The sequence below is a fragment of the Gossypium raimondii genome, chromosome 12, assembly GCF_025698545.1.
Source record: "Gossypium raimondii isolate GPD5lz chromosome 12, ASM2569854v1, whole genome shotgun sequence".
Lineage (NCBI taxonomy): Eukaryota > Viridiplantae > Streptophyta > Magnoliopsida > Malvales > Malvaceae > Gossypium > Gossypium raimondii.
The window spans coordinates 17,434,628-17,447,275 of NC_068576.1; the positions used below are offsets into that span (position 1 = coordinate 17,434,628).

General features: G+C 33.0%; 1 protein-coding gene across 1 annotated transcript; it reads left to right on the forward strand.

Annotated features, from left to right (window-relative positions):
* The first annotated feature begins 4,779 nt into the window (after positions 1-4,779).
* LOC105763448 (uncharacterized) lies at positions 4,780-9,681 on the forward strand. The gene is made up of 3 exons (XM_012581689.2): positions 4,780-5,260; positions 5,833-6,418; positions 8,565-9,681. Exons 2-3 carry the CDS (start codon positions 5,864-5,866, stop codon positions 9,414-9,416), a joined length of 1,407 nt encoding a protein of 468 aa, XP_012437143.1. The 5' UTR covers positions 4,780-5,260; positions 5,833-5,863; the 3' UTR covers positions 9,417-9,681.
* Positions 9,682-12,648: the final 2,967 nt, after the last annotated feature.

Sequence of the window (12,648 nt, forward strand, 5' to 3'; positions counted from 1 at the left end):
CTCATTTCGACAAGTCGGATGGGCAGACCCCTACGTAAAAATAAAGGGATGATGATTCTATGACAAATTACTATGATTAGTGAAATAAGAATTATGGTTACGAAAAATGATTCTTAGGGTATGAGTTTACACTAGTAGTATAGTGCACCTTGTGACTGTGGTTCCATGCTAGTTAGGTTATAAGATAAGCTGGTTAGGAACTAACCGAATTGAACTAGAAGAGTTAAAGGCTAAGGAGACAATCGAGTAGGTCTATCGGAAATGGCAGATTTTGGATAAGACACCTCAGTAAGGATCTAACGTTTAACAAGTTACAATAGAGACTTGGGTCAAGTTAAAAGAGCACTTTTGTTTGGTTAAAGGGAGTTATCTTATTCCCTCTTTCCTCAAAAGTATTAAGATCTAGAACTGGAGAAATCAAGAAGCATTTTTTCTTGTTTAAGCTGGATCTGAAATTCTAGGTTTTACTAAGTGATCTTTCTCAATGTCAAGGTAAGTTTTATGACTTTGAAAAAGTAGATCTACATGAATGCCTGATGAAGTCAGGCTTTGTTTATGGGTTATTTGGGTTTAAAATGATTGTAAAAGTTACTTGGATGGGTTTTGATGGTGATCTTCTGTTGTACAAGGCAATGGTTGCTGCAATATCTTTCTGAGTGCTGGATCTGGAGTCTAAGTTGCCTTTTGAAGTTATCAGGTAAGTCTCTAAGCCGACTCTTGCATGTATGTTGTGTGTTCTAGAAATTTATGTGAAAAGTGACTGAAACATGAAATGGAATCTAGATGAATATGTTATGATGGTTTTGATGTAAAACTAGTAATGGATAGGTCTTCTATGTATAAAGACTATAAGATCTAACTGATCTAAGTGTGTAATAGGAATCTTGAGGCTAAAGAATGATTGTATATGAATGCCTGAAAAGTAAAGCATATGTGTCATAAAAACATGCTATGAAATGTGTCTATTATGAATGAGTCAATATGTGTGATGATTCTGTGTCTGTCTTTATGGAGTCATCTAAAAGGGGTCCATTGGGACTTTAAACCAACCTGCCATAGTTTATCGAGGATGTCGTGACACCAAAGGTGTTGTGTAGTGACACTAAATCTCCAAGGTAGTTATATCATTGTTGATTGTTGAAGTGAAGAAGCCAAGGCCACTGTTGAGGATGTCGCGACACCAACTATTCAATGTCGTGACATCGAAAACCTCATAGCCATGATTGTGCCACTGTCAATGGTGTCGCGACACCAGTGTTTGACGGGGTGAAAAATACTACAGGCTTAGTTTTATGTCCAACACAAACACAGGTCAACCCATACACTCGAAGGATATTTTTGTCATGTTTTAGGGCTTATTCTTGGTTGTATTAAAGATGCTTTTGTTGTCAAACTTAGAGGAGCCAACTTTATCGTATTTTTCTCCATTTTTTTGGGTTTAATTCCTTACCTTTCTTAGCTTGGTAGTTGTAGTTGATAGTTTTCTTAGTTTTTACTGTAGGTTTTACTTCTTTGTACTTAGATACAAAAACCTTATTTTATATTTTGATTTTCCTTTAAACCCTTCAAAAGATTTTAGCTTTGTTAATAATGAAAAGTGTAAAAATCCTTACTTTAGTTGTGCTTTCTTCTTCATTGTTGTTGTCATCTTCTACAAAAGCTTCATCAATAGTCCTTAAGATTTTCTTAACCTTGCTTTTTATGCTTTCTTTAATGAATCATTTGAGTATATATTTGAGTGATGTTTGTATGTTGACGATGGTAGTAACTAAATCTCATGGTGGTTAGTTGATGGAAATGTTGCACGATTAGTTTTTTTGGTTAGAGACTAAATCGTAAAATTTGGACTGAATCAGATATACTTCAAAACCTAGAATTGATGCCTCTAGGTGAAGAACTAGATAGGTGAGACCAAGAGGAAAGCCTATTGAGAACCAATTCAATTGTCCCGATTTAGTTTAGTGAGATCGAAAGGTAAATCAGACTAAATCATCTAATTTGGTAAAATGGTGTCCGAAAGGTAAAATTGAACTAATTAGGAGTTTGAACCCTTTAGACCCCTAATCCAAGAATTAACTAGCAACATGGAAGTAAATCGACCACTTTAGCTCTTTGAATTGATAATTGTGCACTTTTGATTGTTTTGCAATTTAGTCCTAGTTGGCAAATAGTTTAATTAATCTTTGATAATGAATTTTCGTACTATAATATTTAGCGAGTAGCTAGCTAGACTTCATAATTTCATGCATTTTTATTGTTAGTCATATTATCACCCAATCTCTCTTAGGTTCAATCATCAGAACACTTCGTGTTCTATTGTAACAAAAATATTACAACAGACATGTCACACGTGCAAATAACCTCTTTAATTACGATAGTTTTGTGTTGATTCTCTACCTTAGTGCACTCTGAGACATTCTCAAGCTTCGAATTTCGAGTTGAGCTCGTGCTTGAGCTTGATTGTATTTGAGCTCGACTAGACTTGATTACACCCTTAAGTGTAATTACTACTTTAATAGTTATACTTTCATCTAATTATTCTCTAGAGTTCAAACACACCTAAAATTTTCTTGCATCAATGCATGCCATTCAAGAAATCATATCTCTTTTGATTTACATGATGTTTTTAGAGCTTAAAAGCTTATCAAGAAAAGGGTAAGATCCTTATCTTGATGTTCAATCTTATCTTCCCTAATACCAAGCAAGTCAAACTCTTCATTATAATAGCAAAATGTTTGGTGAAACACTTGTATCTTGGCTAACTAAATTTTCCAAATTCAGGTCAATTAAATTTTCTTGTAACTTCAAAAAAGATGCTGAAGGCTACTTTCATCATATTAATCAATTAAATTTTCTTGCATCAATTATTTTTTTTTCCAAGAGGGTTGCAATTCAAGGATAACCAAATAGATGAAAAGGATACAAATGCCTAAATTGAAACTCTAAACTTGTTGAATGCGATGATTATATTAATCAATTGAACTAAGCTTTATATTCGGTCATAAGTGTGTGATTATAAGTTTATAAGTTGTATGTTCTGAAGCTCAATGTTTCATCAAATGAAACTTTGTCAATGGACAGTTTCCTAATAATCAAGTGCCTGGTTTAAAATTTCATTAGAACTAATTTTGTGACTAAACCAATGATGATAATGGTTGTTTGATTACTCAATCAATGATTTGTAATATTTTAATGTAACTAGCATGTGATACCTAACCTTTTCACATAAAACGTTTAAAGTAATAATTTAACTTTACTAAAACAATAATTAATGAAATAAATCTTTACGAATAATTATGGTAATCTGCACTAACATTTTAACCAGACAGTTTGTTCTATTTTGCAAATTCCAAAAGACTTAATCAACTTATAAGGGATATATTATTTATTTATATCATTCATCTCCAAAGAGGAGGAATTATTTACTAGGAGCTTTATCAATATCCAAATAGAGTAGATTAATTTTAAGAAAAATATGATAAATATCATAGATGTATATTAGTGGATGAACAAACCTTTGAATTTATGATCTCCTCTCCTTTCATCATTTATGGTTGTGACATAAATTTGAAACGTGAAAATTATGTTTGTTTTTAATTCTGTGTTTTTCTTTTCTTTTATGTTTTCAGATATTTTTACCTTTCCGAAAAAAAATACCCTTACATAAATAATATTAGAGTAAACTACATCATTAGTCACTAAATTATGGATAAATTTTCGTTTTGATTAGTTGACTAAAAAAGTTATAATTTGGTCAATAAATTATTCAAAAAATTTCATTTAATTTATTGGACTGTTAAAATCGATGCTATATGGCTTTCTTTGTACCAAAAGATTTCTTTTCACTTCTCTTTTAAAATTCAATTTTTTTTCATGAAATAACTTTAAACATCAGGAATCTCCGAACCAAAATTCAAACAATTCTTTTTTCCAATTTCCAACGCTAACTGTCAGATCGATTTGGAACTAAGGTATGCTATTCTACTTGCTGATGGGTACTAATCTACCATATAAATCATCAAATCATCACTTGTAGCTCGCTGATAATTTTTTTCTTTAAACTTAACCCGATAACTTAAATAAAAACTTTTGAATAGCTCAGCAACTAAAATAATTTTTTTGAATAATTTAATTACTAAATTATAACTTTAACTAATGATATAACTTACCATAAGATGGCATATTATGGAGGGGCTTAGGCTGTCGAGCAGTCCACATTTCAACCAACCTCTTTGATCATTTAATTTATTTTCAAACACCTCTAAATCCATTATTCTCTTCAACTGCTCTAATCCCATTCGACACATTCACCTCTTTACAATAACATATCAACAAATGCTCTTTTTAATAATTACATACACATCCACATCGACAAATATTTTTCTTCATATAACTATAATTATAAATACCAGTTAAGGAAATACTTATAAGAAGAAATTACAATTAATAATTTTTAAAGTTAATTAAATTAATAGCTAAATAATGTTTGTAAGCATCAATTAAACAAATCTTTACATGTAAAACATTTTATTACTTTCCCAAAATGGATGAAGTCTTGGTTAGTTAAAATATTAGAAAAGTCCTAAATTATTCAACATTTTAAGAATAAGATTTCTTTTTCTTTATTGTATTTAAATTGATTTTCAAATATTATTTAAAATTAGTATTTATGAAAATATTTTTATTAAATAAAATGATAAAATGAGAAATTTTTTTATTGTATTAACACAAAACTCTACAAAAGCTATGATGACATAAATGTTGAATTGTGTAGAAGGAAAGACACAAGAAAGAGAGAGAAAATAAGACAACAAATCTGACCCTCTAAACTTAAAACTTAAAAGTCCATGTTCCAAAACTCAGAGATATGAACAAAGAAACAAAATGTTGATAGAACATTAATAGAGCTGAGTGAAAAAGGAGAAATATAAAAAGAGAAAGAAAAAAGGGAAAATTCTTTGTTCAAAGGTCACCACCGTCTTCTTCATACAAACCTTCTTTAGATCTTATTTTAAACAAACCAGACACATACCACCCAACTTCTCCCCACTTTGTCTTTTTCTTCTTGTCAAATTTTACTCCTTTTGCTCTTTTCCTTCTCTCTGGGTCTATAGTAAGATTGTTGGCAACTGTTTCTCTTCGGGTTCTTCTGTTCTTTTTAATCTGACTATCATTTGCTTGATTTTTTCTTTTTGGAACTTTAAAGAAAGGGTAAAGCAGAGATGCCCTTGGACTGTGAATTTTCCTAGAGTTTTGTCAGGTTAGTTTTTTCCCCTTCTCTGGGTATCGATTGTTTTCTGTTAAATTCATTTTTTTATGGTCTGTGGATCTGCTATATGGGTTTTGATTTTTATACTGTAAAGTTGATCATTTGGAAGTTCGATGATTTTTGAGGTGATAATAACGATGTAAATAGGCTTGTATGCTTTGATACTGAACTCCTACTTGTTGTTTGTCTATACTTGATTTCCAGTTTATTTTCTAGTTATTGGAGTATGAAAGGTTGTGTTTAACTTAAGGTATAGGGAAACATTAAACTTAATTCAATTATACATATTTTGTTCTTTCAAGATGGTCCCCCTTTTTTTTTCTCTGATTCGGAGTTGATAGTCGCCTATTTTAATCATGAAAATGTGCATTTTGACTATGTTCTGGACTTGGCTGCCATTGGTTCTCAATCTAAATCTAGCCAGCCTATATGGTCCTGGTGGATGGAGTTAAATTTTGATGAAATTGAGAGAGAAGAGTAGATTAGCATGATTGTGATTCATAACTGGTCCTATTTTTTTTTTTTTTTTTTTATCTTTATAGGTTGCTTTTTCTTAATTGCAGCATTATTAAGGAGATAGAAAAGGAAGAGATTATGAGGGTGAGGAACAAATACAGGAAATCAACAGCTTTCCCTTGCAATGTAGGGAGCAGATGTTCAATTTCTATCGTTGTGTGGAGCTTGGTGGGATTTCTTCTTATGCTTCAAATCTACTCTCTAATTAGCCACAGAAATACTGTCAGCGGAGATATCAAATTGCGTATGAGTCGTCATCCACTAGTCCGGGAACTTGAACAAGTGGAGGAGGAGAATATTCAAATCCCCCCTCCTAGGGGAAAACGGTCCCCACGTGCTGCAAAACGGAGACCCAAGCGAACTACCACTCTGGTTGATGAATTTCTTGATGAGAATTCCCAGATTCGGCATGTATTCTTTCCAGATATGAAAACTGCTATAGATCCACTGAAGGATGCAGGAAATGATAGCTTCTACTATTATCCAGGGAGAATATGGTTGGATACGGAAGGAAATCCTATTCAAGCTCATGGAGGTGGCATGATATATGATGAAAGATCCAGTACATACTATTGGTATGGAGAGTATAAAGATGGACCCACCTACCATGCTCATAAAAAGGGTGCAGCACGAGTAAGTTTATAATTGGAATACATAATCTAATTTACAATATAGCAAAGCTGTAACTAGCCCTTATGCATCGACCGAGTTGCTGATATTCCTTGAAGAACCACCCATATGAGTTCTGCCTGAGCTAGGGTTATTGCTTAAACTAGCACAGTACTATTATTTGCTTAGCTTGGTTTACTATGACTGAGGAGCTAATGCTGGTTTGTTATTTTTTGACAACAGACATATTTGAGAAATGGGACTTTTGTGATTTTTACGAGTTTAAGTCTTAATAAATTAGGGGTTTTAATATATATATATATATATTGTGTCTGGAAGAGAAGGCCTTAGGTGTAGGAGTTGAACAGTGGAAAAGCCGTAGGTTTATGGCTTCTGGTTCTGCTGTCAATGAAGAATATGTTGCTTGCCTTCTGTGACCGGAGCAAGTCCACAGAAATAGAGAACCAAGATGTAGATTTTTTTCTTTGTGGATGAGGAAAATGTTTTGAGGATTTAAGGGTGAATAGTATTTGAGGACTATGGGTTTTAACGGTTAGATGAAGATGAGACCGATCTAGTTGCAGAAACTCTGAAAAAGGAACTGGGAATCACATAAATAGAAAAATGAATGAATAAGTATATAGAGGTAAAAGAGTGAAACAAGGATTATAGACATCCATTCCCCATTGCTAAATGATTTACAAATTCATCAATACAGGCCTCTTAAAGTGTGACGTATTGGCCTGGTTGTGACTCATATAAAGTCTGTCTTAGAAGTACTAAACTCCTATATAAGGAACTAGTGAATGCAAGAAGCAAAGTTTCAACTGTTTTTCTTCTTATGATATACATTATTATTAGTGTATTGGGGGGTATTGTTTCATGCTTATTGGTATCTTATAATAGACAGCCCATATTTTTAGTACAAAATGCAAAATACAATGGACTCTAAGGACACATTTTGTAGGTGCTTTGTTAAATCCTTCTTTTGAAACTTCATGTTCAAATCTTTATGTTACCTCCAAATTGTTGTCATGGAATGCAACAACAATTTGGATGCAGAGAAGTTCATCTTCTTTGCAAAGTTTACTTGTTTAGAAATGGAGAAGCTCAATTCTGAGCCTAATACAAGATGCCTGCCTATTTACCAGGAAAATGATCAGATCCTTGCAGAATTATTAGTTCGACTTAGTTTGGATTTTAGGCTTCCTTGGTTGGTTTAGTTTGTAGATCGAACAAGTATCTTGGTTCCATTGGACTTCTTATGTTTTCCGGTTGATTTATGCGAAATTTTTTTCTCTTCCTATTAAAGAATAAAAACATATGTTTCAACTATAAGCTTGAGTTATGAGTAGCTAATGGAGCTGTCATCTCTATCAATAACTTTTTAAGCTGCATGATGCTTGAGATACTAGAACAACCCCATTGTGTAATTTCTGATTTCTTAAGGTTTTAGTGTATATGTCAAAAGATGGTTATATAGGTGTAATGACATGGAATATTAATGCTTTTATCCTGACTAAACACTTGGTCACATGTTATATTATCCTATTTACCTTAGTGGCAACGAAGCTCCTTTGCCATGTCTTCATATTTGTTTAATTTCCATTTAGTAAAAGTGCAATGCCTTCGATGACGTTACAAAAATACATAATATTGTCGAGGTCACTTGAGATTAGGATTTGTGATTGAAACTGGAGAGATTATATTCCATATTATATTTTGCCTAGCTGCCGCAAGTGATGGAGACATAAGTATGTGCATGTCATGGTTTTACTGCACTAGTAAGGTTCCTTATAAACTTGTTTTCAAACAATAGAAGAGAAGCATTTCTTTGTTGTTAAGGTTGCCTCTATTGATATAGTTTCTGTTACAGGAATTTGTATAACTTCTTGGTAATTATTATTCAAAGAAATATAAATACAGCTCCATTATCGTTGGATTAAGCAGACCATTCTGGTAGTAAATAAAAAATCTTTTAGACTCTTCTTTCAGTACTTCATTCTCAAAGGAAGATAAATACTATGTAATTACAATTTATTCCCTGTAGAATCATCTCCCACTCTAAGCATCATTAACTTCAAGATGACTTTCTGAACCTAAATTTTGCATATCTAATTCTTTAGTTCTAAGAGGTTTTCGTTGAATAGTTTGGTTACCTTGTAATCAGGTTGACATCATAGGAGTTGGTTGCTATTCTTCCAAGGATTTGTGGACATGGAAAAATGAGGGCATCGTGTTGACTGCAGAAGAGTCGAATGAAACCCATGATTTACACAAATCAAATGTGTTGGAGCGGCCAAAAGTTATCTACAATGAGAACACAGGAAAATACGTAATGTGGATGCATATTGATGACGCCAACTATACTAAAGCTGCTGTTGGTATTGCTGTTAGTGATTACCCAACAGGTCCTTTTGATTATCTCGGTAGCCAAAGACCCCATGGGTACGAGAGCAGGGACATGACTGTCTTCAAAGATGAAGATGGTGTAGCATATCTAATATATTCATCCGAAGACAATAGTGAACTTCACATTGGACCACTAACCAAAGATTATCTAGATGTCAAGCCTGATATACGAAGGATTCTTGTCGGGCAGCACAGAGAAGCCCCTGCTTTGTTTAAGTACAGGGGGACTTATTACATGATCACCTCTGGTTGCACTGGATGGGCACCAAATGAAGCACTTGCTCATGCAGCTGACTCAATCATGGGGCCATGGGAGACGATGGGAAACCCTTGCATCGGAGGGAACAAAATGTTTCGACTTGCAACATTTTTCTCGCAGAGTACCTTTGTGATCCCTTTGCCTGGGATTCCAGGTTCGTATATTTTCATGGCAGACCGGTGGAATCCGGCTGACTTAAGTGACTCGAGATATGTATGGTTACCTTTAATAGTTGGAGGCCCTGCTGATCGGCCTTTTGAGTTCAATTTCGGATTTCCACTATGGCCGAGGGTTTCCATATATTGGCATCGGAAGTGGAGACTTCCCTCGAGTTGGAGAGTGACAAAATGATTCTCATTTTTCTTCTTTCCAAAGATTTGGTTTAGTGTATTGTATATTAAGAGGCTCTTCACCTATTCTTTCACTGGTTCGCATTGTTGTCTCTGATTTTGCGGAGCCTTTTCCGAGCTCACGCACCGCAATAATTTGATGTACATGTTCGATATCTTGCACTGCCAGTGAACTTACAGAGTTTCTTCTGTATGTGGGTAACATTAGCTTATGAGGATTGTAGATTTTGACAGAGAAATATACTATTTGGTTGAGACTTGAGAAACTTTTTCCTAAATAATTTGCCCACAGTTGCTCAATCTCATGCCATTTTTCTCATTACAGAATGAAATAGGAGGCTCTTGTTGGGCTGGTTTGGATTTTTCAAGATCTTTTATTCAAATCTGCTAGGTCGAGTCTAGACTAATTTGAATGCCCTTGTTATTATTGAAACTAGCATGGTTCGACATAGGTGTTTAGATGAAAAATTTTAACATTTTATAGAATTTTAAAATGCTAGTATTTTAATTGCTTTGTTTGGTTTAAATAACTATTTAAAGGAAAATTCAAGTTATCATAATTTTACAAATTAAGAAATAATTTTTTAAAATAAATAATATAAAAATGTTGAATATAGATATCATTAGATTTGTAAAAAATATAAATATTTTTAGTAAAATAAAATATTAAAATTTTATATTAGAATTAAATAAAAATAATTTTGAAGTTTAAAATTTTTATGTTATGGTGGGACTGTGTTTAAATGAACAAAATTACGGAGAACTTTTAAAACCAACTTTTAAGTGGAATTTTAAAAGGAAACTAAGTTATTGAGATTTCCTCTTGAAGTTACTATAAATTTTGAAATTCTTCAATATTTTATTCAAATAAGTAAGTTCGCTTTTAGAGTTTTGAACTTTGATATAGATAAAACTCTTCTAAATTCCTCATTTAATCAAGCTTTGCATCGGGTTAATCATTTATTTGTGTCAAATTATACAATAAAATTTGAAGATTCAAATATATTCTAAATTTTTATACACTTTGTACATTTGGAATCTAGTATCTTTACTTTCACTTTCAAGAATTTTAGCTCTTCTATCCTTTAGATTTAAAATTCACTTCAAATTATATATAACCATGTAACATTTTAATCGAAAATATAGAGATTAAATCTCAAATTTAAACATGTTAAAAGGACCAAAATTGAAATTTAACTACTTTTACAAAATATAAGGAAAAGAAAAGAAAGTGAGCATAGTGGTTTGCCATGTGTCAACATATAGAGTTATATAGATTTAAGAAAATATTTACATATTTATAATTAAATTTAAATAAAAATATTATTTTTAATAATTATGGTTGGACTAGTCTAAATTATAATTAACTCCATTAAAAGTATTTTTAAATTAAAACAAATGGTCCAAAAGAGTGAGGTCATATAATTATTCATTAATTAAGGAATTGTTAGTATATAATAAGGGATAATAAGGGGTTTAGTACCAATAAAGGCTCATTTCCGAAATTATTTACGAAAATAGGTCGTTTCAAAAAATAATAGAGTATGGATCGAAAATCCAAAAATGCACTAACATGGGCACGTTTTCAGGGGAAAACTCAAAAAAATGCTTCCACGTTAGCACTTTTTTCCTTGTGTCAAGCAAAAGCGTGTTGACATGGACGCGCTTTAGTAAAAAGCGCTGACGAGGACTTGCTTTTGGCTGTGTAATCCCCCTACGATCACCTCCAATGGTCGTTTAAAAATCTGATCGTTGGGCCCAATGGTAAGGAAAAAAAGAGTATAAAATTCCCCCAATCCATTTTTTCACACCAACTTTATTATTCTTTCAAATTTCTCTCTAATTTTTTCAAAAAGGCTCTCAAAGCTCTCTAAATTTTTTATTTTTGTCTGAATTAGTATTATTTTTTTTTATAATTTCTAAGAAATTTGACCGTGTTAGCAATGGTCCGGTAATTAATTCGTCTCGATGTTAAACATATCTCCATCGACCAAATGCAAATGGTAAGGATTAATTTCATTTTTAATATTATTTCATTTTTTATTTCATTTTTATAATTTAATTAATATTTTTATAATTTTTATAATAGCTGATAGATCGAGTGTTACAATATTTTATTCATAATCTACCTGGTCCTCTATCACCGTTGATTGAAAATTACTTGAGGGAAGTGGATTTTTGGCATGTGGTCAATATAGGCCAGGGGTGCAAGTTTGACTTGAAACTCATCAGCGCATTTGTGGAGAGGTGGAGACCTGAGAGACATACATTTCATCTTCCATGTGGGGAGTGTACCATTACTTTGGAGGACGTGCAGTTACAGTCGGGGTTATTGGTGGATGGGTCCGTCCTCACTGGGTCCGCTCAATCTGCTGATTGGGGAGCCATATGTTACGATCTTTTGGGAGTGATTTTAGATATTATTTACGGAAGTTGGATCAATATGGGTTGGTTACGAGAGACATTCCCAGTGGTAGGGGATGATTCGACTAAAGTACAAAGAGTACGATAGGCTCGGGCGTACATCTTTTAGATCCTCAGAGGTTATCTAATTCATAAGTCACGAAACCTTGTACATATGATGTGGCTGTTGAAACTCGTCGATTTTAGAGCAACTGGCGAACTCTATTGGGGGTCTACTAGGAGATGTGTCAAGCGACGCAACCAAATAAAATCAAAATCAGAGGTTACCTCTCACTGCTACAATCATGGGCTCGATTTCGCTTTTCATTTTTACGTCCTCGAGTGGACCACTCGTATACATTCTCACTCGTAAAAAGGTAAAATTTATATTAGATTTTACAATTATTAAATAGATTTAAAATAAAATATTATGCTAAAATTTTATTTAAATAGGTGGAACCATTCGCCGAGCTATGGGGGAATACCTACCACTCTTGAAGATATACGACTTCTATTAGACCAACAGTTGGAACTGCATGTAAGTATTTATTTCATTTTGAACTATATATACATAACATAGTCGAATTTGTATTTAGTATTTAGTGTTATGTATATAACTAATATTTTTATCACGTACATATAGTTTCAATGGACACCATACGAGGATCCGACAATTTGGGCAGTAATTCTGGATGAATTCCTACAAAATCTGAACATCTGGCACGTTAGGGTTCTATTGGTTAGCTACGCTACCGTTGAGATGCACCAGACGGATAGAGTGTTGCGACAATTTAGATTTTGACAATCGATTCCGTGGCACTTGAGGTGCT

Bases quoted from the DNA above. Each gene is read 5' to 3' on its own strand.
- LOC105763448 (XM_012581689.2), top strand. From the start codon at position 5,864: ATGAGGGTGAGGAACAAATACAGGAAATCAACAGCTTTCCCTTGCAAT. The intron at 6,419-8,564 runs GTAAGTTTATAA...CCTTGTAATCAG, and splicing joins ATAAAAAGGGTGCAGCACGA to GTTGACATCATAGGAGTTGG.